Source organism: Halichoeres trimaculatus, unplaced genomic scaffold (genome assembly GCF_033239565.1).
Source record: "Halichoeres trimaculatus isolate MK-OKI-2021-1 unplaced genomic scaffold, fHalTri1.1 fHalTri1_scaffold_28, whole genome shotgun sequence".
Classification (NCBI taxonomy): Eukaryota; Metazoa; Chordata; class Actinopteri; order Labriformes; family Labridae; genus Halichoeres; species Halichoeres trimaculatus.
In genome coordinates, this window is record NW_027437206.1 from 516138 (window position 1) to 541571 (window position 25434).

At 41.9% G+C, this 25434-nt stretch overlaps 2 protein-coding genes across 5 annotated transcripts; one reads left to right on the plus strand and one right to left on the minus strand.

Annotated features, from left to right (window-relative positions):
• Positions 1–6074: 6074 nt before the first annotated feature.
• LOC141786439 (unconventional prefoldin RPB5 interactor 1-like) lies at positions 6075–18920 on the minus strand. Its single transcript, XM_074665084.1, has 11 exons — positions 18546–18920; positions 16794–16828; positions 15162–15240; positions 13393–13528; positions 11845–11936; positions 11701–11764; positions 11204–11396; positions 10883–11123; positions 10629–10780; positions 6955–7195; positions 6075–6689 (listed from the first exon to the last, which is right to left on the minus strand). Exons 1-11 carry the CDS (start codon positions 18615–18617, stop codon positions 6501–6503), a joined length of 1494 nt encoding a protein of 497 aa, XP_074521185.1. The 5' UTR covers positions 18618–18920; the 3' UTR covers positions 6075–6500.
• A 1596-nt stretch (positions 18921–20516) lies between these two features.
• Positions 20517–25423, plus strand: LOC141786442 (protein C19orf12 homolog). Of its 4 annotated transcripts, XM_074665086.1 has the most exons (4): positions 20517–20672; positions 23228–23267; positions 23623–23783; positions 24372–25423. In XM_074665086.1, the coding sequence occupies exons 2-4, from the start codon at positions 23230–23232 to the stop codon at positions 24635–24637; spliced, it is 465 nt and encodes a 154-aa protein (XP_074521187.1). In that variant the 5' UTR covers positions 20517–20672; positions 23228–23229; the 3' UTR covers positions 24638–25423. The 4 variants fall into 4 exon arrangements, with proteins under 4 accessions (XP_074521187.1, XP_074521189.1, XP_074521188.1 ...); XM_074665088.1 differs by lacking the exon at positions 23228–23267 and having other exon boundaries at positions 23609–23783; XM_074665087.1 differs by lacking the exon at positions 23228–23267.
• The last annotated feature ends 11 nt before the right edge of the window (positions 25424–25434 follow it).

The window sequence follows — 25434 nt, forward strand, 5'->3', positions numbered from 1 at the left end:
AGGGTTCATTTGTGTCTATTCACACCTGCATGAAAAGTCCGCACCAGCGTGGGAAACAAACCCTGGTCCGTTTAAAGTGGACCAAACAGTTCAGGTCTGAATACGCCCTCAGGTGGCTTTCACACCCAAAGCATTTAGTCCGCATAAAGTGGACTGGAGTCCAGAACACCTGCAAAAATAGTTTACTTGGCCTGGTGTAAAAGGGGACCAGTTTTTTTTAGTTTCGGACTAAAGAACCGCACCGAGACCACCAATTGGAGGTGGTCTCGGTGCGGTTTCAAGTGAACTCTGGTGCGGTTCCCTGATGGTGAGAACGCTACTGGCCTCGATTCGGCCCAGCTCTGTAATGTAGCGTCCTTTTTGGTCTACGGAGGCATCCGTGGACGTGGTGCATTCTGGGAAGAGCATTTTTCATTGCTCCGCACAAGTTTGTTTTGGAGATGCTAGAGATGAATCGAGGACAAACGTGGTCGAAGAAGGAGGTACAGTGCCTCATCGAAATTTGGGCAGATGAGTACAGTTGTGCTCAACTGTCCAGCACCCACAAAAATGCAGAAATGTTTGGAATTTTCAGCTAACAGATGACAGAGCGCGGGTTCATGCGATCGGTTGAACAGTGCCGCGTCAAAACCAAAAAACTTCGACAGCAGTATATCTGTATATCTATATATCAAGGAAAAGTTCGAATGGTACGATGCACTGGACAAAATTCTCGGTACTAAACCTGATGTACAACCTGTTGACATTGCTGAGTCATATGAGGACACAATGGAGCCTCTGACAGATGTTGACACTGAGACCGAACCTGTCCCCGGGCCATCTGCGTCCCTCGATGGTAAGAAACTTTTCCTTATAACAAAGTTAAGACGTTGAACTATTAACTTCAATAGATATTGTGCTGTACTCTATTACAGCGGAGGATGCAGACATCAGCGTGGACAGTGATGTCTCATCAGCTCATGAGAGTGAACCCACCCGAGCCAATGGGAGGCTTGAGAAGATTCTGGAGGAAATGAGGGAGGAACAGTCCAGGCAGGTTGAACAGGATCAGGCTCTACAGAAGGAGATGCTCAGTGCTCAACAAGAAGCAGATAAAAGATTCAATGACATGATGACCCAGCTCCAAGCCCAGCAACAAGCCTCAAATCAGCTGATGGTGCATCTTTTTTTCACAGCTCATAAATAAGATGCACACACAGGTTCCTGCTTCAACATCCTGGTCTGGTGTTCCATCTCATCAGAGCCCCTCTCATCACCTTCCACACAGCACCCCTCATCAGCTGCCACCGTCTGGAGCCCCACCACATCACAACACAAATCCAGAAAATTACAACCTTTAAGATTTTTGTGTAGCATATATTTTGTCAGGTCTGTTGCAAATTATGCTGTACCTGTGTGTTTTAAAATTTGAAGTTTACATGTTGTTTTATCGCCTTAAAGGTAGATGAGCTGATTTATTTTCTCATTAGCTACAAAAAAATATACATATTTTTTCAATATGTCGCATAAAATGTAACATAGCAATCCACAAAATTAATGTCAATGTGTGAGTGTTTAAGGAGGAACTTGAGAACTATCAATTCATTAGAGCAAAAATGCTTTTTGTTTTTTTACAATGTTGAAAAATATCTACATAGGACATCGTGAATGTCTGATTGTTGCTGATATCACCAAATCTCACCTCCAGAACAGCTTCAGCATCTTCCTCAGTTTCATTGTCTTCATTCAAATATTCTTCATTGTGCATTTCTGTAAAGTTGTGTAAAATACAACGTGCTGAGACAATTCGGCTCACAAATGTTATGTGGGCATCACATGTTTGTGACAGGCAGCGCCATCATCCTTTAAGTCTTCCAAATGCACGCTCAACTGTCATGCCGGCCTGGCTCAGCTTGAAGTTAAAGTTGATCTGATCTGCTGTAACTCCTGCTCCTTCAGGGTAAGGTTTCATAAGCCACAGGAGGAGTGGATAAGCAGAGTCCCCCAGCAGAACCAGTGGCACTTCAACATCCTCAAATGTTTCTGTCCAGTTTGGGAATAAAGTTCCATTAATGCCTCTTTGGTACAAAGAAGACAAAGCAAATACACGAGCATCGTGTATTTTACCTTCACGACCCACGTTAATGTCCCAGAATCTCATCCGATAATCTACTTCAGCCTGAAGAATTATTGAGTAGTCCCCTTTACGGTTGTGGTAGGAGGCAGAGTTTTGTAATGGAGCACGTATTTTGATATGCGTACCATCAATGGCACCTGCTATTTGCGGGAAACGCCATTTGTCTCTAAACCCTTGTACAATAAATGGGGCCAGCCCGCGAGCTAGTTCAGGCAGTCAACTCGAGCAGCACTGCTATACACATACCACGTGTCTCACACGTCATAACCATCTTGCAATCACACTCTCTCAATTGGGTGGTCTATTTAAACCGGGACTCTCTCATCCCTCTCTGCCTGTCAATGCCTTGGCTGCCCTGCGTTTGTAATGCTGCATGTTTCTTTGCCACTCGTGATTTTACCTTCTGGCTGCGTAGATTGCGGTGTCTCTCGGCGTTTCTGATTCAAAGGGTGGGTCTCGACTTTTGCATTTCCTAATTGTTAAATAATGCCTATGTGGAGTTGGTGTGCAGACAGCCACCCTCGCTCTGTCTTTCAGGAGGCTCACTCCTGCTAAATCGAGGAATTAATAGGAAGTATCTTTCAACTCCGGTGACGTGCTGGCTCTTTCCAAAGCTCGGTCTGTTCTCCCCAATAGATGTTTTGTGAATCATCTGAGTACTGGTTTAGTTAAAAGATTTTAGCAGTCCTGTGCTCTTTAAACAACCTTGTCAAATTCTCAGTAAGTTAAAGTCAAACTCCCTTCTCCATTTGGAGCAAGAGCCATGGTGTTGCCACAAGGAATGTCAATAAAGTTAAAATAATAATATAGGTTTCATTAGATCTCTCTTCAGTTGCAATGACTTTGTGGAGACTTAAGATTCTCTCTAGTTTTTAATGACCCTGCTCCATTAGTTGGTTTTGGGGGATTCTTTATGGTTAATGGTTTGCTCGTCTGGATTTGGTTTTACATTAGGTGCTAAGACTTCAGAGTCTTCCTTCCATTCTGCTGCTCTCAATGACTTAAGGCATATCCTCCAAGCAATGATAAAGAATGCCCCTCTTTAAATCACTGGTGCACAAGTCAGTGTTGAGATTAAGACCTTTTTGACTTCTATTGTACTTCTTTGAGAAGCAGTTCTCTTCATGGCTTTATAGTTTCTCAGTGGCAAATCCAAATCTAGGCCTCTCCTTTATTATCATTTGAGCTCACTATTCTGATTCAACTTAGAAGAGCACATGTATTCCATATTCTTGAAACTCTGACAGATCTTGCCAATGGTTATTGCTGAAACTAATACCATTATTTGTTCTTTGTTTTTATTTATGATGGAATATTGGCATTATCATCCCTCAACCCATCAATCGTCCTCCTGTTCATCATCGATGGTCACAAACCTATAATGAGATTGTGGTTCTCCAAAAGCTGCTTGCTCTCTGCCTGTGCTACTGCCAGCCAGACGAACTCTAGTCCCCTCAGTCCCTGACGATCAACGATGCCCATTGCTGCTCATCTGCCTGCCTCAACACTCAAATCCCTGGGTTGCTGGTTGTCTTCTGCTAGCAATGCTACGATGGTTCTCAAGAGATCCAGTTTGCTCAAAAGCCCTTGAACTTCTGCTTGAGAGTGTTAATAAAAGAAAAGTTGAATTTACTTGCTGGTTAATACCGTCAATGCATATCAGGTGTTTTGCTGGGTTAAAGAAAGTATCTAATAAATGCTATAGGTCTGCATCTTCCACGTAGAATGTTGCCTTGCGGCCACAGTGCAATCAGAGAATGGCCTCACAAAGTAGAGAACACTAGATAGTATATTCCCCGACAGGCGCTGTACTGGCGGGGAATGGCCTCACGGCGGCTGGTGCCATGGTCACACAAGGTAGAGAACACTAGATAGTATATTCCCCGACAGGCGCTGTACTGGCGGGGAATGGCCTCACGACGGCTGGTGCCATGGCCACACATAGAAGGCTCTAAATTCTGGCCCAGGCTCCTAAATTTTGTTTTGGGGGATTATGTTCAGTATGTTTTGCTCATCACTCCTCAATGTCACTATGTAAATTTATTGTGAGGGGTGATGAGGCTGGAGCCTGGACGCCAAACATAAAATATATTTGCTGCTAAATAAACAATTCAAACGTGAGTTGTCTGACTGAAATGGGGCGAGCCCGCGAGCTAGTTCAGGCAGTCAACTCGAGAAGCACTGCGATGCACATACCACGTGTCTCACATGTCATAACCGTCTTGCAATCACACTCTCTCAATTGGGTGGTCTATTTAAACCGGGAGTCTCCCATCCCTCTCTGCCCGTCAATGCCTTGGCTGCCCTGCGTTTGTAATGCTGCATGTTTCTTTGCCCCCACCACCACCCCAGCAACCACCTGCAGGCTTCGTGGGGGGGGGGATTATGTTCAGTATGTTTTGCTCATCACTCCTCAATGTCACTATGTAAATTTATTGTGAGGGGTGATGAGGCCGGAGCCTGGACGCCAAACATAAAATATATTTGCTGCTAAATAAACAATTCAAACGTGAGTTGTCTGACTGAACTCTCATTTCTGGTGTAGTGGGAAGCCGAGTGTAATTTGGTTTCAGGACAACGTTTATAGCAGTCGCTACCTGTTGAGTGATGAGGCAACAAGTGGAAAGTCCTTCACCAATCAGATGTGAAATTGACCTATCCAGCTCTCGCTTCAACTGGCACAGCCTGCCTGTATTTGGTGTTTTGACGGATCAACCAGGGGCGAAGCATGTTGCATAGATTGTTGAAAGTAGATCTTCGTATTCTGAAGTTTGCACTCCACTCAACATCTGTCCAGCTGTGACTGACATACTGCCACCAGTTGCCAGGCCTTTGGTAGGTCCACACACTCCTGAAAAGCATAAAAACGATTAATTCACTGCTATGAGATGTATAGGTATTATGGTGTAGTGACAACAATTAAGAGTAGTATAAAAACCTGTGGTGTAGTGAACATGGATATGTATGTATGTAGGTACTGTGACAAAATAGGTGTGCCATTTTGAATGTTTTTTCGATAGGACACAACAAAAAATACTTACTATCTGGTACTCTTGTGAATTATTGATGTTTTTTCAATGTTCAGTTGTAGTAAGTAGGCATTTACAAATGTTCACTTAATTCCACACGATAAGTAAAATAGATTCTTACCAGAGAGATTTCCGAAAATGCCTACGACAAAGAAGTTGGCTGAGGCTTACGAGCTTAGCCCATTTTCTGCGGTGTTGTCTTGCTTAGCGTCTTCTCCGTGCCAAAAACAAATGTGTATAGTTATAGTTATAGAATGCGCATTTCATGTTGGAACAAGAGCCAAATCTGTACCTGCTGCACAAAGCAATTATGGTAAAATAATGCAAGAAAAACAAGCAGAAGCCCACAGTCCATCCGTACATCCATAAGGAACATCTGCCCATTGTTTTTCTGGGATCTTTCACCTACATCACCCAAAGACACTGTATTTTGTGAACAGCGCTGCCACATGAGGGGGGATACATATCATCTATAGTGGTTGGTCTGTTTGCAAAAACACTGGTGTGAATGTGAACCAAACTAGTTGAGAATTGCAACATTGTTGCAACTTTGAGGGCCAATCAAACCACTTCACCGGACTACCAGGTGTGAAAGCAGCCTAAGACTCCTCAGACCCCTTTCTGTCAGAACCAGCAAGAACAGTTTCAGCACTAAGCGCCAGCAGCTCCTCTGCTGGACCAGAGTGTCCATGATTCACCTGGTTCCCCTTTGGAACCTCCTCTGGTAGGTACTTCCTCCTGCAGGCCAGGAACACCCCACAGGAGCTGCAGTGTATGAGACACTGTGGCCCAGATGTCTGACTATCAGTCTGGTTCTTTTTGGAGTCGCTCACATCCTCACACTCACATTTTTCTGCTTTAGCACATCAACGTGAAGAACACAAGAGAAAACGAAAGAAAAAGGAAGAAGACGATAGATTGTAGTCAAAAGTTTTTATTTTGCATGTATTTTCATTAAGCTTATGTGTCTGTCTTTACATAAAGCTGGTCACAGAAGATCACATACATTCATCAGGCGGCTCAAATAGTTCTGTTTAATGATCAAACACAAAAGAAGGCAACTTGTCCTAACAGGCAGAGTCTACGCACTGACCTACACTGGCACGGGGAGGACTAGACAGGAGCAGGAGACAGGTAAATATCTGACAGACAGGTAAACAGCATGACAGGCCTCAGAGAGTGATGGACAGCTGCAGAAAAAGCTGCTAGCAGATGAGTGCAGGACAGAGGGAAATCAGTGTGCACACAGAGTCAGTGTTGAAGCTAATGGAAGACTGAAGGAGAAGATGAGGATGCTTCAAGAAACCAAAGGAAACTGAAAGGCTTTAAAAAATGTGAAGTGGATGTTTGTTCAGTCACTTCTGCTGCAGCCGGGCAGCTTTGAACTTGGAAACCCTCTTAGGGGCTTGCTCAGGCGGAGCAACATCAGGCGTCACCTCCTCTTGTTTCCTCTCTAGGATAGTGGGCAGAGCTGGAGGAACGATGGTCAGGTGAGGGACACTTGATGGCATTGGGTCCTTTTCTACCACCGTACCTGAAAAAGCCTTAAGAAGAGAGAGATCTGAAATTAAACTGATGATCCATGGCTGATCAGTTCATAAAGGTCAAGGGTCAAAGGCGAGTCAACCTTCCCTTCTCTAAAAAACGCGACTGTGTTTTAACTGATGAACCAACAATGCTAAAAGCCAACTATTTGATTTTTCAGCTGGAGCTGAGCCTGAGCTGCTCAACCAGGCAGTGCAAGTGTTAAAACTGTGACTGAGACTGAGATTACAGCGAAAAGGATTGAGGGACAGCACTGTGGTTTACCTCAAACCTGCTGGCAGGGTGCAGTGGGACCGCCGTGGGGCTGTCCTCCTCTGTGATACCGTCACTGGTGTCACTGTGCATCGCCTCATCATGGCTGAAGCTGCGTCCAATCATGCGGCGCTCCTCGAAGTCTGCAGCACTGCTCTCGCTTGTGTCACTGCACACACTGTTCTCTCTGCTGCGAGACTTGAGGATGGACTTCCTGGGGATGGGCTCACCATTTTTCACATCTACAAACAGCCTGAGTGACAAAACGGACAACTGACACTGAGCTGGGTTTCTTTTTTTTAACTTCACCAGCAGAGCTCTAAACACTTACACTCAAATATCAATCAACAAACTCCACAGAAATCTGACCAAAGCAGATCAACAGTGACGCTAAGAGGGTTCTGTTGTGGTGAGGTAATCCCTTAATTTACCAGTAGGGGTTGTGGTGTTTACCTGTAGATGTCAGTAGGTGTTGTGGTGTTTACCTGGGCCCTGTTCTACGAAGCAGTATTACTGCCTAGCGAGGTAGCTTTGAGGATAGGTTCCGGATTCCCTGTTCTACGACACGGGATCACTCCTCAGCGAGGCGAGTCTCCATGGCAACACACGCTGAACGGCTAACCTGCTCCGGGGCAGGTTAAGTTCCAGATTGAACTCGCAGACTATAAAAACCCCGCCCATTGACCAATGAGCCCTCATGAAAAAATGGCTTGTCCATTCTTAGAGGATCCCGTGGACATCAGAGCTCGCATTGTCCGAGGAGCACTCTGGGGCGCGAGAGTTTTCAGGGACCGCACCGACCCACTCTCTTTTTCAGATGACCACCTTTATGAAAGTTACCGGTTTTCCAGGGAGGGGTTGGTAGTACATGACACTTTCTACAGGTAGTTAAAGGGAATGTAGAACTCTCATTGCTGTAATAAGATCTTCAATGTCAACACTTCTGTTCCATGACAATATTTTATTGCTTGTATTACAATTGTGATAGGAATTCATGTAGGGCTCATGTGGGCTACATATCACACAAAAAATGTAAACACGATAGGAATGAACAAATGAATAAATTCATCTAAGAAATAAATTAGGTATGTTGCATGTTACAGTAAAAGGTCATGGTGAACAGAGCTATTTCAGGATGATAATGGCACAAAAGATTTTTTTTGCTCTACACTTACGCATTTAGACTGTCAGCAATTTTCTGCCAGCACTCCTTCCGTGCTTTAGCAGCAGCGACGGTGTTGCTTTTAACGTTAATTACATGTTTCAGCTCGTCATACTTCCTCACGATCACCTCCTGCTCCTCCTGTGTGAATTATGCGGTCCTTCTCTCTCTGGTCTGCTCTGACTGCTCCATTTTTCGTGATTGGTCAGATGCAGCGGGCCCCGCCTTATATGTGTGCATGCGCTCATTGCCTAGCTGGATCCACTTATGAGGTTGATAACCAGCGTTGTCAAACCGTGTAGCGAGACTGCCGGCTACCGCGCTCAGTTCAGCGAGGTAGCTCCAAGGCTATCTCGCTAGGCTGAACTTGCTACGTAGAATAGGGCCCAGGGGTCTGTTTCGCAAAGCAGTTTCAATAAACTCTGAGTCTTATTCTGAACTGTGAGTTGATCCACTTTGAGATAGAAAACTCTGAGTTTTCGGTTTCAGAACAGCTGATTTGAGGTAGTTTAATCAACTTGGAGTAGTTTTACCTGGAGTTAAGCATGTGCAGCCCAACCATAAAAAGCCATCATCAATGGAGCCCAGATTCGATGATACGCCATGGCAACAGAGAGGAGAAGGGTGTTTTTCACCCCAATTCAACTAGAAATTTTAATATGCTCAAATGAAGAGTCCGAGCATGTTTTGTGAAAAAAATAAAACAGCAACCCAGTTGCAGCTGCAAGAGAGACGAGACAGCATGGGAGAACATTCCTGCTCGGGTCAGTGTGCAAGTATAAATGTAGTCCTTTTCAATCCCAATAACATAACTGGGACAATCTGTTTGAATTAAATAACTTAAACTTATTAATAGGTGCATAGTAATTAGTTTAATTTATTTAATTTAGAAGCAATATTATGGAGCTGAAGCACACTTGGCAGCAGCTAATAAAGAAATATGAAGCATTGTTCAAGCAGGTAAAATCTCAGCATGATTTCATGGGAGTACCTCATTTTTAACATACTTTACATTTTAGAGTAGATATTGAGTGATTGTTTGACTGTGTAGTGTTTTTTATTTTAAAAATAAGGCTGTTTTCACACACATAAAAGTTTTTTTCATCAATATCACGTTTTGTTAAATAACTAAGACTTTTTAAACGAACACAGATTTCTAATAAGCTAACAGAAAGAAGAGGAAAGCCACAAAGACTGGTAAAAGACGTTTCATGGTGAGGCACACGTTTCTGCCCGCTCTGCTTACAGTTGCCTTACTTAAATGCTCAGCATTTCCGATACTATACAAAAAAACTTCTGTTTGCACAGAAACGCAATGCAACACACAATATCTGCTGGGAAGTGAGCACATGGCTGCGAGCAGTAATGTTGCAAATGTAAGGATGGATTAAGTTGTGTATGTAAATGATTGACTGAGATGTGATACGGTGCCGCTCAATAAGGTAACTGTCTGAAGTGCATCTATGCCCAGTCTGATGATCAACTCCTGACTTCTCTGAGCAGTAATGCTACACCTTCATCCACAGGGTTGTTGACAAGAGGATGTCAGTGAAAAAGGTCGGTAGCGCGCACTGTGCCTGATGAACTACAGACTCTGATTTTTTAAATGATTTTTTTAATGACAGATGGCGAAATAAATCTACTCAAACTTGCTGCTAATTGAATGAATGAGGAAATGAAATGGAGTGTGACTCTAAAAGAGGGCGAAGACAGAGAAAAACTTGAAATTCATTAAAAAAAAACTGCTCCCAACCAGGTTAGATCCAGAGACTCAGTTGCCAGAGTAACAGACACAGAGTTTTAGTTACACCTCTTTGTGAAACAGGCTTAAGTTTACCCTCTTTTCATGGTTTGATTAACCTCCCTTTCTGAAACCAAAAACCCAGAGTTTCCCTTATTTCAGAGTTCATAGACTCTGAGTTTTCAGTAAACCTGCTTGGTGAAGTGGACCCCTGTAGATGTCAGTAGGTTTATTTTGTTTACCTGTATTATTTACTTATTACGGTGTTTACCTGAAGATGTCAGTAGGTGTTGTGGTGTTTACCTGAAGATGTCAGTAGGTGTTGTGGTGTTTACCTGAAGATGTCAGTAGGTGTTGTGGTGTTTACCTGAAGATGTCAGTAGGTGTTGTGGTGTTAACCTGAAGATGTCAGTAGGCGTTGTGGTGTTTTCCTGAAGATGTCAGTAGGTGTTGTAGTGTTTACCTGTAGATGTCAGTAGGTGTTGTGGTGTTTTCCTGTAGATGTCAGTAGGTGTTGTGGTGTTTTCCTGAAGATGTCAGTAGGTGTTGTAGTGTTTACCTGTAGATGTCAGTAGGTGTTGTGGTGTTTTCCTGTAGATGTCAGTAGGTGTTGTGGTGTTTTCCTGAAGATGTCAGTAGGTGTTGTGGTGTTTTCCTGAAGATGTCAGTAGGTGTTGTGCTGTTTTCCTGAAGATGTCAGTAGGTGTTGTGGTGTTTTCCTGAAGATGTCAGTAGGTGTTGTGGTGTTTACCTGGAGATGTCAGTAGGTGTTGTGGTGTTTACCTGTAGATGTCAGCCGGTGTTGTGATTTTGTGCTGCTCATGATGAGAGTGTCCGTTGTTGTGTCCATTTTTTTTTTTCCTCTTGGAGTGCTCTTTCTGTTCTTTCCTTTCGCTGAACTTCAGAGTTGTGTTTTTCCCTGTGTTGATCCTCACCTGATGTTTAAGAATGGTAAACCATCAAACAGCTACTTTAACACACAGGTTAATAACCAACCATAAATCTATAACACACTTAAAGTATTTTACAGTTCTTACCTTCTTGGGCTCGACAGTGTGAGAGAAAAAAATGGTTGGAAGACAGCTGCTGTCGCCTTCATCCTCATCCTCATCTTTCTCCCTCCTCTCCACATTGGCCGGGGCTTTGTTGAGATGCCCAGATGTCCAGCTCGGCTTCAGACTCAGCCTGTTGATAGGGAGAGCAGCCTCTCCTTCCTTCTCCTCTTCAGAGGAGAGGGACGATGTGTCCTCCCCGTTCATGTCTGTGTGATCTGATAACCTGGGGGGGGGATTTCTGAGGTCAGAAAAGTTTACACATTAGTCCCTCTGAAAACAGACCCTCAATATTTTATCCTTTACCTGTCCTGCTCGTCTTGAAGCTTCTCCAGCTCCTCTAGCTCATCCAACCGAGCCCACAACTCCTCCTCGTTCAGGATGCCTTTCCTGTTCCCTTCATCCCTGCCTTTTTCTTCCTCCTCCTCTTCTTCCTTCAGGTCCAACACCACTTCATACTTGGGCATGGAGTTTGGTTTGTGAGCTATTCTGTGCTTTCCTGTTAACAAGGATGGAATGGAGAGGAGTGACATTAGAGCACAGACTTTGAAATAAAGAAGAATGAAGTAACAGCTGGCTAAAAGTGAAGCCAGAGATCTAATAAATATTTGCCAACATGGTTAGTCTTTATCATAATGATATACGACCTGGAGCTTAATGTGAGCAGTATGAAAGTGCTCCTAACATTGGTGTTTTGGTTTCATTTTTGGTGAAGATCCGTCTTTAGATACTGTCACCTCCTTGTTCTGATGAGGATTCAAGCAGACCCAAGGTTTGCTCTTGCAAAGATTAAGACAGGTTACCTTTGGTGGGGGCTGAATCATTGTTTCTGTCCTCCTCTGTGATGTCAACATAGTCCCCTTCACTCTAAAATAAGCAGAGCCAGTACCTGGTTAATATACTGCACAACATCTCGTCAGAGAAACCACTCGTAGACATCCACTTACATTTGAGATTTTTTCAAAATCCTTTACAAAGCCAACTCTGGCTTCAAAGTTCTTCATCATCTTTGCCAGATTGTCCATTTCCCTCCTCACATCTGCAGAAAATCAGGCGCATTAGCATCAAAATGTTCAGTGAGAGAGAAACAACATGTAAAAAGTGGCTAATGTCAAGCTTTAAAGAGCAAACATTTAGAGGAAGAGCAGCAGGCAGACGCTCAGGGGTTAAACTCCAGAACAAGTTGGGGGGAAAAATTTGAAAAATGATGACACAAACAGTTCATAATATCTTCTGCCCTGAATACTACTTCGGATCATTAAATCTTGACAACAATTAAGCCCTTTTGCTAATAGCAGCATAGGGCCCCTGTTTCCATGGCGATGTGAAGCCCCTCCAGTCAGTGCATCAACTGGAAGTGAAGAAAGGTCAAACACAGAAGGCCTGACAACTCCACGCTGTCTGACACATCTCAGCTAGCTGTGTTTGTATTACAGCACTTAGCTCTGTAATAGCAGGGTGGGCAGGGTCAGAGTGTGTGTGTGTGTGTGTGTGTGTGTGTGTGTGTGTGTGTGTGTGTGTGTGTGTGTGTGTGTGTGTGTGTGTGTCAGAGAGGAGGGGTACAGACGGCTGTGGATGGGCTGTGGCAGCATATTTCTGCTTCACTTAACAGTCTAATAATATTCACAACAGAGATCGTTACTCGGGCCCATTTGACTTCATATGAGAGTTTCAGCCCCAGAATGAGCAGTGGAGCAAACACAGGCGAGGAACGACTACGCGTGCGCGCCCGCACGCACACACACAGCATGTTTGACAATTAATACAGGCATGGCAGCCATCATTACTGCTTTAAGTTCTTAAACAGAGACAGTGATGATGTTCCTGACATACCACTGGAAGTTCTGAAATCTCCCTGGCACATTTAAACAAATTAAAGATGGATATGTCATTAAAACTGGAGCTTCACACTTTACCTGTATCACCAGCAACAGCACAAACACAACTTTATTTTACAAACAGCTTAAGCTCTCCATGGTGAGGAGAAAAAGGGAAGCTCAGTAATTCTCCAATGATCAGAGAGTTTCCTTCATGCAGCACCAGCACCCTCTGCTGGATGATGAGGAGAGAATCAAATTATAAACACTGGACCTCATTCACCATCATCTTCTGGTGACGTTTTCCTTGATTGGTCGTCAAGGAAGAGGCTGCTTCACAACCCTATTCTTAGTAATAGTGAATTGTCCTTATAAGTAGGACTTTAGCTCCAATAAGCAGGACTGATGATGAAAGATAGGCTAAAGTAGCTTTAAAATGGGGGCTTTGCTTGCTGGAAGTGACACAAACAGGCTGCATTAAAAATACAACCTGAGTTTTAAGAAGGTTCAGACTCTGAGGAGCCATGGGATCACAGGATAGGAAGGACAGAGGGATGATACATGAAAATGCTTGCGTAACATGCAGATGTGAAATCAAGAAAAGCACAAACTATGCTGTATCATATTAAACTCAAATGTGCTCCATAATTTAGTATGAAGAATAAAAATCAGACTCACATTGCATTCTGTGCTCAACAAGTTTCTGAGCCTGCTTGGTGGAGCACTTGGCAAACCAGTTGTCCCCGAGCAACGCTGTGACCTCGTTTGTGTGCACAAGCTTCCCAGGCATGAAGGCCAAAGGGCCGAATGGCACCTGTTTGTTATCAGCACAGAGGATGGGAGAAAAGCAGAATCAAACTTTTAAAGACAGGAATTATGAAACCAAAGAGGGACAGTTTCTGCGTACTGTTTTATTAACGTTAACTGGAGTAGACTTGTTCAGGGTTTTGAAAAGTGTCCCGAGATATCATTTGTAATGATTTGGCGCTGCATAAATAAAGACAGATAGACAGATTGACTGATTGATTGACTGAAGGACTAAAGAAAATTAAAGCTGCAAGCAGCGTTAGACGGGTCCTCGGGCTCCTGCCGGTTTTCCCTCCAATGTGTCCAACAAAATAAGACGAACATTTTGGCGTTTGTTTCATCTCTCTACGACATTCCTAGCCCCAGTTAGGGCGGTTTTGCTGTGCATAGGTGGAAGTGAGCCTAATGGCTCTGAGAGAATATTATGGGATGTCAGGGAGTCAGTTGATACCATGGCAACGTATCCTCTGCTATGCTGAATGACATCACCACCTGCATGCGTGGAATTCTAATTAGCGTGACACTAGTGTGACTAGAGGCTGGAGGGAGTTTTTATCAGGCATCTTATGTAAAGAAATCCTCACAGAGTCCACAATTTTACCCCAATCTGTGTCAAAAATATCATGTTGATAGGAATTTTTGTCAGGAATCCATTTTTGGCATTTTTAAAGCTGTACGAGTTATACTTTTTTCTCTAGAAGCCCAAATGCGTCACAAGAAAGATGAAAGAGTGCTGGAAATGGATTTTTTATTTATGAGAAACGTCCAAACTACTTGTCCTGTAGGTCACAATGTTGGCTTAATCTGTGTAAAAATATCATATGGTTGTAGACAATTTTGTCAGGAATCCAACCATGTAGTTTTTAAAGCTCTATGACTTTTAGTTTTTTGTCTAGAGGCCCAAATGCGGCACTAGTAGAATGTGTGTTTTGACCTGAAATCTTTTCTCCTCATCTGCTAACATGGAGAAATCCTGAATCGGCCAAAAGCGGTCGGCGGCTTTGAGGGCTCGCCATTCGAAAACCGGGCCAGAAACAACAACTTCCTTCACAACTTTTGTAGAGCAGGGTCTAGTCTGTCATGTGATGGTATTTTCAAGCATGTGCCATTTTTGGTTTCAGAGGAGAAAATTTTTGCAGAAAGGGAAAAAATGCAGAAAACTCTTATTTTGAAAGGCAAAATAGCCAGCTTCCTGTTGGAGATAGGTCATGGGTAGCAGCGTATGATTTTTGTGTCTCATTGAGCTGAAAATTTTGGTGTTGGTTTCATCTCTCTACGACATTCCTAGTGGCGGCTAGGGCCGTTTTTGTGTGTTTTTGTGTATTTTTTTTTTAGGTTTTTTGGTTCTCTAGAGAGTATTATGGGATGTCAGGGGTCATGTTTGGTATTTTCTCGAATTTTTTGGCGATCCTGATGTGCGTGCCGATTTTGGTGAGTTTTCGAGCATGTTTAGGGGGTCAAATTAGCGTTCATTGACGGTGTGGAATAATAAGAAAAAAAAAAAAGAAACGGACGAAATACAATAGTGCCCTCGGCCTTCGGCCGAGGGCACCTTCTAGCTCTTGCTAGAAGGTGCCCTGGCTCAGGCCGAGGACCCTAATAATTAGTTACATGACATGCCCGACATGGATTACACTCACCATGATGTCATAATACAGCTGGTCAGGCAGCATCTGCAGCTGCTCGTTCAAGGCCTCATAGTCATCAGACAACTTCTTCCTGTAGGGGCACGAATGAATGTTAGCGCCACAGCCCTTTTCATTTGCTTTCATCTGGAACCACTGAAACTATCGGGGTGGAAGAAGAAAATTGATTTGTTTAAGTATTGGGATTTTAAAGCTTTAAATCACAATTTTTTGTTCAAAATCTTTTCTTTTGTTTCCAAAAATTAAATCCTTGATTTTGGTTTTCATTTATAAGCTGGGTTTGAAAAAGTTACCTTTTTTTTTCAAGCAATTTTTTTTCTCTATCTAATTATATGATCCCCTCAATAAATCCTAAACTGACTCACATGTGATGTGCATTTTTTTTTAAATGTGGCTCCTGATATTGTCTGTGGAAATCATCCTCGGAAATCATCCTCATTTAGCTTTTGCACATGATCTGGTGGAGAAAAAAAAGCTCAAAATTGCAAAAATCTATGTATTTCGAAGAATCACACTTTAAATCGAATTGGAATTCCAAAATTATAAGAAAAATAAATCATGTGGAAAGCATAACATGCCAGTCTTAGTTATCATATCCATGTGGTTTACTTTGGGGAATAACTAATTGAAAAGGAAGAAATTACTTTTCAAGAGAGAGCTAAAACTTGATGTCAGGCAAAAAAATAAAGAAATCAGACTTTAAATTTCCAATACAGTTAGTTTTAAATGCAGTGATCTCCTCTACAGTGTCATGTCTGTTTTTATTAATGCAGTGATCTCCACTACAGAGTCATGTCTGTTTTTATTAATGCAGTGATCTCCTCTACAGTGTCATGTCTGTTTTTATTAATGCAGTGATCTCCACTACAGAGTCATGTCTGTTTTTATTAATGCAGTGATCTCCTCTACAGTGTCATGTCTGTTTTTATTAATGCAGTGATCTCCACTACAGAGTCATGTCTGGTTTCTTTTTAAATGCAGTGATCTCCACTACAGAGTCATGTCTGTTTTTATTAATGCAGTGATCTCATCTACAGGGTCATGTTTTTTTATATTAATGCTCTGATCCACTCCACAGAGTCAAACCTGTTCAGTAATGCAGTGATCTCCTCTACAGTCATGTCTGTTAATAATGCAGTGATTTGAATTTGGCTGCTGTGTTATTTTCAGAATTAAATTATACAAACATTTTTTAATGTGTTAAATGAAAACAGTTAAGGCCTTTGATCAGGTCAGACATTAACGGTGAATGAATGCTATTCGTTCCCTTGCATATGGTTTAAGCAAAGCTCTGCACATGAATGAGATATAATTTAATTATCTTTAAATTCGTTTTATGCACTAATGAGGATGCCCAAAATCAGGTACAACTTAAGCCAAACATACATTTTTTGAAGCTTGCGATTGTACTTTTAACGGACCCCGGACATTTTTATAAACTTCTACATATGAGCTTCTGAATGACCACTACTTCCAAGTTTATACATTCCTGAGCTAAAGTGTAAACATATTGGACCATCTTTTGACCAACTTTTTGTGACAACATACATTTTAGTGTGTCATCAAAAGCATCAACGCATTCACTATGCAACAGTTAAAGACACATATGACTGCCTTAATACTTACCAGTGCTGGATCCGATGCTCACAGTCTCTCACCACCTGTTTTAAGACAATTCATGTCAAAGTGAATCAGGATGAAACCTTGAAAAAGTCTCGTATGATCTAAAAGCCTAAACATTTTGGTTAAATGTTAGCAATAAATAGAACCAGATTCAAGAACTGGAAATTCTGTTAAGCAAGGGCATTGATAATGAATCTTTAGTCAAAGTAAACGCCAGCTCAAACTCTCAGAATCAGAACAAAGCACCAAACAGGATCGAGGAAGCAGAAGAGGAAGACAAACACAGCTGAGAATACGGCATCCAGATGGCAAGGACAAACAACCCTGAAGTGATGCATAGTGGGACAGCTGTACATGGAGCTACATACAATTTGTTTAAACCAACTTCAGACAAACATCCAACACACAACACATTGTGAGTGATATTAGAATAACCTTGACATGAAATCATAAGGACACATGATGTGTTCTAAACATTCATCATGTAGCTCATGCTGTCCGCATGGACAGATTGTCCGGGGTCGCATACCATAAAATTCATGTCCTAATCATGGAGCATGCTTCTGTTATGACTCTCTCACTGAGCATGCTCAGTTAGACCCACTCGGCAGACAGAAGACACTTCACGAGGTTGTGGAGTCATTATGTCAAAAAAAAAAAAAAAAACCACTCGTGTTTAAATAAAATAATTGACAAATCACAGATCTTAGTACAAATTTTGACAGGACTTGCCACACAACATTCAAACAGGAAGTTTCTCATATGAACTTTAAGGCTTATGTAGAGACCATCTCTCAGTCAGTGTGTTTACATGATACAAAAGTAACGTATTGCACAGCGCAACTTACTGAAACTAAAACTACAAGTAAACCTGTTATTTGACTGAAATCATACTCTACACGGGTCATGCTGGGCTTTGACCCCGACATCAAACAGCACTGAATGCATGCTGCTTGAGGAGGTCAGGTACTAAACAAAACCTCAACAGAAGAAAGAAAGAAAGAAAGAAAGAAAGAAAGAAAGAAAGAAAGAAAGAAAGAAAGAAAGAAAGAAAGAAAGACCTCAGAGGCAGGCTGACGTTCATAAAATAATCTCTCGAGTGTTTCACCTGTTTGCTTACTTAGCTCTGCATATCCGTGCATGTAAACAAGCTCAGACTCTTATTAAACGAGTTGAGTGAACTAAATACTATATTACGTTTATATTAAGCGGTTTGTTTGATTTGTAGACAGGTATTGGTTCAATGTGCAAAACGTGTCAGGTCAGGTCCAAAGAAACTCCGGGATTCAGAAATGCAGTTGCACGAGTCCCCTCTCCCCCAACATTAAAAGGCCATTTTCCCAACTGTGGACGAACTGACTGGTTGAAATGCGGTTAAAGTGGACTGTTACTCTGAATATTAGAAATTAAATGCAGTGGTAGAATCACAGCCGTGCAAAGAAACAAAAGTAAACACACACCCCCCGAAAATATCTGGGCTACTCAACAGGGACGGACATAAGAGCTGCTGCGAAGAGGAAGCTTCTAGAAAGAGGACATGGTACAAACATTGGTCCACAGCTGATGACTGTGACACGTAGGTTAGTATGATCGGTGTTCAGACGTCTGTCTTCAAAGGAAGCGGGACTTGAACCGGACACTCGTGGCACAGAGCCGTTGGTTGTCCGCCGTGAGGCCAGTACCTGCTTGTGGTTCGGCTAACGGTCAACGTTAGTAACACGCCAGTGCAATGTATGGTGTCACCCATGGATTTACCTTCTCGTGTTCCTCTCGGAGCCTGACAACTCCACCATTCAGCTTTGAGTTCATTTTACCTTTCCCAGCCATTACCAACCCGCGTGCACAACAGGGAAATGCTGCGTTTAGTGACCCCCAAAGAAAGCTCAGGGATTGTTGTGAGTCCTAAAGAAGTGTTTATAAATGCAGCAGAAGCTTTTCCTCAGAGCCGTTCTGCTCGTTGTCATCAAAAAGGCTGTTGAAGTTATCCTCAATCTCTGGGCTGATAACATTTCACACTCTCATTTCAAGACCGCTGCGTCACCCCCAAAAACATGCATGCGTTTTCAAATATTCCAAAGATCTGACGATATTCCTCCCTACTCTCGCTGCGACGTAAATCAACATACGTCAAGACACGGCAATACCATTGTGACTTCCTGTCGAACACTTAAAAGTAAAAGACCTCAAAGTGTGTGTGTGTGTGTGTGTGTGTGTGTGTGTGTGTGTGTGTGTGTGTGTGTGTGTGTGTGTGTGTGCACATGGGTATGTATGGGTTGGCTGTGTGTGTGTGTGTGTGTGTGTGTGTGTGTGTGTGTGTGTGTGTGTGTGTGTGTGTGTGTGTGTGTGTGTGTGTGTGTGTGTGTATTTCCACAATAGATGTTTTGAGTCCTGAATCACCAGTGCAATGAAAATAATTTTGTAAGAAATTTTACATTCAGCATGACAGCATACCATGAGTCCATGCGGGTTGCGGGTAGATTCAGGGGCAGAGCTAGACCGGATCTGTGATCCTTATCCTATCCGAATCCGTCCCGCCTTGCAAGTGATAGAGCTGAGAGCCTACCATCTGCGAAATCAAAAGTAGAACTCAAAAGTAAGTTCCTTTATTTTGAAAGAGAACATTGTACTTCCTATCTGTCAGCCGTTTTGAAGCAAGCTTAACGCGGCTGTTCTCCTGATCTCCTCCCGATGTACTCTGGGTAAATGTTGGTTACACAAATGTAAATAAATTGGCACTCTATGGCAAGCTGTGGTCTGTATGGACATACACGGGGACACGCTGAGGCAGGCACGTTTCCGGAGCTCTGTTAAACAGAAGCTGTTAGCGCCATGACTCTGCAGCCGCAAACATCGTAGATTTCAACTCATTTATGCACGGAATGGTGCTGCACGGATTTTTATACTCATGCGGGCCGACAGTTATAGCTGTGTTATGTCAGGGCACTTATAAAATCAAGTATGGGTTCAGGTTATTAATATAATCCACCCATGTTGGTCCCAACCCGGCCCCCTTCTTGTCACCAGCCCGTGGGCTGTTTTTGTTGCCTTCACGAACAGTCCGGGAAAGAATGAGTGTAAACTACGGAAGCAGGGACAAATAAAACTGTTTTTCTTTCTTAACCGCACCACCTGAAATTCAGTGACAAACCCTACACACCACATGTGTTTGCTTTCATTTTATTTTCATTTACATGGGGGAAAGGAACTGTACCTTGCCTAGGGAGTCACAGAACTAATGCCAAGTTCCCTCTTCTGGTTAAAACATCAATTCACCTTGTTGATAGAACGCCGTCACTCCTTCGGGTCTGTCAAATCCACAGCGGACAGATTATTTTTGTGGTGTTTGAAGCAGACACCCACAGTTATGGAAAGTTCAGTAGGTTGTGTTGGTGTTTGTAACATTTCCTCTCCCATCCCCTGTTTTCACATTAATAAATTGATTCAAACTAAACATGTTCCTTCTTTTTAACATGTTGTAAACAGATTTTACAATCTTCCCAAAACCTGTAGACTGTAGACTTTATTGGTAAACAAGGAAAACAAGCTTTCTTGAGAAGAAAAAAAAGCAGACATTTCGAAAAACTACTGAATTCAGCTCCTTAACCAAATATAACAGAGAAAATAGATTGTATTCAATCATGACCTCTTTAGGGCCTGGCTTATGTCGGAAAAAAGGTGGGGGTGATTTTCTGACCAAACAGAATGCAATTTGTCCAATTCCCCTGAACGTGGCACCATTCTCGGTCCCACAATGCTTTGTGTTACTAGCCGTGACAGTGCACGCTTTAAACGTATAGGTAGCCGTATGGAGCAGAACGGGGTTGACACCTAAAAGTAACCCTAGTGAGGTATTAACGAGGATATTATATCTATCTCATTAAGGTATGTGGGTGGTACTTATTGTGATTGTGACGACTTTTCATTATAAAAGCTAAATGTATGTCAATGTTAACGTCAACCTGACGCTGAGTGACGCTCACCGGTACAATCAGAGCTATTATCCTACAGTTTAGGTTTATATCATAAACATAATTGTAAATATATGATATAAAAAGGACCTACCTATATTTTCTTAAGCTGTTGTGATATCAATATTCTGTGCATTAGTGTTTTGTTTTGTTTTTACTGTATAACGATGAACAACGCTGACACCCGTCTGCGTGTATCATATCGCAGTAAGGTTGGATTTACGTTGGATAATCGACGGACATTCACTACCGATCAGCCAAAATTCTCACTCCTCTCCCACTCCCATTCTCCCTCATACCCAGGAATGGCAGGGGCAGTGCGGCGGAGTCTACCCATAACCCTCGCTATCAACTTTAGGTGTTGAAAACAAGGGGCCGTCGATAAATTTCCAATTAAAACCCCCCAAAATAGAATAGAATAGAACTTTATTAACTTTGTTATAAAAAAGGCAGTTTTCTTCAATAGCTCCCATGTCATTTGACCAGTAATTCTGAAATCAATCTGAAATTATAAAAGTGTCTTGGAGCAATGGGACACACCCTTTTTATCCCCAATTTGTCCTCATTTTTTTGGATAGATTACATCTATAGATTACATATATCTACAATTTGTACTCCAGAAAGTTTAATGGTTGAATTGAAATCCAAATGCAAACTCTTTTCTTCAATACCTTCCATGTAATGTGGCCAACTACACTGGAACTGATCTTGAAAAATGGCAGTGTCTTGGAACATTAAGACACACCACTTTTTTCTCTATTTTGTACTCCAAAAAAACTAATGGATAGATTAAGAGCCAAATTTTGACTCTTTTTATGAATAGCTCACATGTCACATTATCATCTATTCTGTAATTGATCTAGAAAAATATCTACACAACAGACAAATAGGACACACCACTTTTTATCTGTAATTTGTCCTGAGATGTGTCTTATTGTTCAAAGCTGTTGTTATTATTTAGGTTCAGTTTTAGGACTATTGGTCACATGTGATGGAAGGTATCAAAGAAAAGAGTCCAAATTTGGTTTAAAATCTTTCCATTAATGTTTTGGTGGGCAAATTGGAGATGGAAAGCTGTGTGTCTTCTTGATCTTGTCAAGATCATTTTCAAGATAATTGATCACATGAGATGGAAACTATTGGAAATAAAGAGTTCAAATAAGGCCTTCAAGTCAAACATGCATTCTTTTCAGAGATAAAAAGAGATGTCTTATTGTTTTGAGACACTGCTATTTTACAAGATCAATTCCAGGATAATTGGTCTCATGACATAGAAGCTACTGAAGAAAAGATTTGAAATTTGGCTCTTAATTCAACCGTACATTCCTAAGAGTACAAATTGGAGATAAAAAGTGGTGTGTCTTATAGTTTCAAGGTGAGGTTGTTATTCAAGATCAATTTAAGGGTAACCGGTCATATGGTATGGGGGCTATTAAAAAAGGTTAAAATATGGCTCAAAATCAAGTGGCAACATTAGATTACTAAAAATGAAGCCTTTGCTTTTCAAGTGTTAACAGTTGCTGTTCATCAAGAATCCGCTTGAGGCTGGATGCAAAGAGACTGGAAGTCATGTACACACCCAGCCATAAAAACAGACTTTTACAGCATTAAATACATATTCACAGCCTGGTTCAGAAAAAAAGCTTGGGTCTAAAACGCTGCTTTCACTATTGGCACAAACGGTACAGTGAGTAAACTTTTTTCTAACTCAGCAGTTTACGAGTTATTAGGATTGTTTGATTGTCCAATCAGAGACACAGCTCAGGCCATGTGACTAATGGGCGCCCTGTAGTTGATCAACAGGAACCTCACAGCCAGCGTTATATCAAATGTGGCTGCATCCAGGGGTTGGCGTCATTTAACGGTATCTAGAACAGACAGGTGATGTCGCAGAGGCTACATCCATGTTTTATACAGCCTATGATTAAAATCTATCCATACATCTTTTGGTGGACAAATTGGAGATGGGAAGCTGTGTTCCTTTTGATCAAGTTCATTTTTACGATAATTGGTCATGTGACAATTGGAGCTATTGAAGAAAAGAGTTTAAATTTGGCTTTTAAGTTAATCATACATTTTTTATAGTACAAATTGGAGATAAAACAAGGTGTGTTTTATTGTTCCAGCGTGATGGTACCATTCAAGAGCAGTTCCTGGATAATTGGTTACATGACATGTGAGCTATTGAAAAATAAAAAGGAGTCACAATTCGGCTTGAAATCTGTCCAAAAAAATTTTAAAGGACAAATTAGAGATAAAAAAAGAGTGTCTTATTGTTCCGAGACACTGCTATTTTTTAAGATCATTTTCAGGAAACTAGGTCAAATAACATGGGAGCTATTAAAGAAAAACTACCTTTTGGGGATTTTAAATTTTTTTAAATTTTTTTGACAGTTCCTTGTTTTTAACACCTCAAGTTAACAGCGAGGATTTTGTTAGACTTATCCACACTGCTGCTGTCATTCCTAGGTATGAAGAATGAGAAGGCACCGGTTGGTCGGCAGTGGAGGTAGATGTCTCACAGGTTAAATGTCTCTTGTGTTAAGCTGTTCTGATGTTTCGTGAATACACACTCACACTATGCATGGCCCACAATAACTAATACCAGGATAGGTGATATCTGATAAACTGTAAGACAGTTGTTCCAGATACATAGATATCTAAAGAAATGCTTCTAAAGTTATGTGCAAGGATAATGTCTTTAATATTTCAAAGTGAGTTCACATTGGAGTGTAAAAGTCCTCAGTTTGGGTACATGTTTGTTAATTTTGACCAGAAATTATTTTCTTTTAATGCAGTTGTGCAGTTGTTTGATGTTTGAATGTCTCGCTGTGTGTTTTCTAACATCAGACTCTCATCTTCAGTATGTGTCATCGCGTTGATGATGTCATGAAGCTGTGTTGTGAGTTGTCAGCCGATCAGCAGATCCAGACTACAGTGAAAGGTTCAGGGAAGGGCGCAGCAGCAGCTGGGGGACTGGCCTTTGCTGGGGGGCTGGTTGGGGGTCCTCTGGGTATTGCAGTTGGTGAGTAGAGTAACAAAACCTTTTTCCTGGTGTGTGTTGGTGTTTTTTGTCACACATGACGGTGAGGGATGTTGTTGTGGCGAGTTTTGTATAAATTATAGATGTAGTCTGGGTGAGTTGGCACCTGTTTGTCTCTGATACAGAGTGATGAAGTTTGTCATCGTCAGGGGCCATAGTGGAAACGCTAACTCAGCTTAGCTTTGTCAAGAGTAAAGATGAGGTAAAGAGGTGAGCCTTCAGCCTTTTTGAAGACAGTTACAGGGTACCTGTCAGTCAAGTTAGCCATGGCCTCATATGAGCAAAACTTGTAAGTTTAATAGCTTCTAAAAAAGCAAGTTACAAAAAAGATTCTCCCTTCATACAGTGTGTTCTGATGAAATGAGGTACTCTGACCTGTTGTGCTTTTGCATGGCTGTAACATGTTTGTTTCTGCTGTGAAGATCTGCTTTTTTGAATGGATGCGTATTTGGTTTCTGGTGTTATGCGGCCAGCCTGAAGTGGAAGTGGAATGTCTGCATGTTTCATTCTTTCAGACTGAAGGTTACCTCTTAGTTTAAACCCTCTGAACCAGATTGTGTCTCCCTGCAGGTGGTGCTGTTGGAGGTCTGCTGGGCTGCTGGCTGACCAGTGGACAGTTCAAACCTCTGCCTCAGATCATCATGGAGCTCAGTCCTGAGCAGCAGCAGAAGCTCTACAGCAATCTCATGGTCATCCTTGGAGACATTCAGTGGACAGATTTAGCTCAGCTCACCGCTCTGGTGATGGGAAACGGCGTCTTAAAGCAGCAGCTCACGGCCACCCTGCTTGGGTACATCACCAAGGAGCTGCAGGCAAATGTGCACTACGTGGATTAATGGCCTGCCTCAGGACTATGTGAGCTGGAGAGACTCTTTACTGATGTAAAAAGCAATATGTAAATTGGCAAACACTCAATGGCCAGTGCATTCTCTGTCTCCATGGATATGAATGGCCACAGCTTTAAAACTGGCTTTATTGTGTGAAGTGCACATATAAATTAAAATGTATTTTAGAGAGTTTTTTTTTTAGTGGCGCTGGCTATCATGTGTGGCTTTAAAGGTTTTCTGACGATGAGGTAGAGTTGTCATTATTTGAATTTATAGGGATTATGCACTGAACCAGAGCCAGCTGTCTCGAAACATCCTATCATCTGCTGGATACAGGATGCTCTCACTGAGAATCACCTTTATTTCTGTGAGGGATTTCATTAAGACAGGTTCGTATTTTACAAAGTAAATCTTATTCCTCAGGATCATCTGCACTGTTGGAGGTAAAACTGTCAGAGTCTCTCTGGATGGATTTTAAGAAGCTGCAGGCCTTCTTGGTTCAGATTTGGATTTATGAAATGTATATAACTCATCACAGGCAACAGAAAATATGTGTTTAAATGTTTACCTTCTATTAAAGTTGTCGCTGTGCATGAGTTTTGCATATTTCTGCACTGTTGTGGCATTTTTAACTCTTTCTTTATTTGCACTCTTTAGCCTTAAATATTTTTGTTTCATCAGCCTAATACTTTATGTTGAAGTTTTCTGTGATATCTCCCATGAGACTACATTTTTGATTTAAAAAAACTAGCAGAAAATGGAAGCATCAACATGCATTTGGTAACAAACAAATAAAATATCTCTGT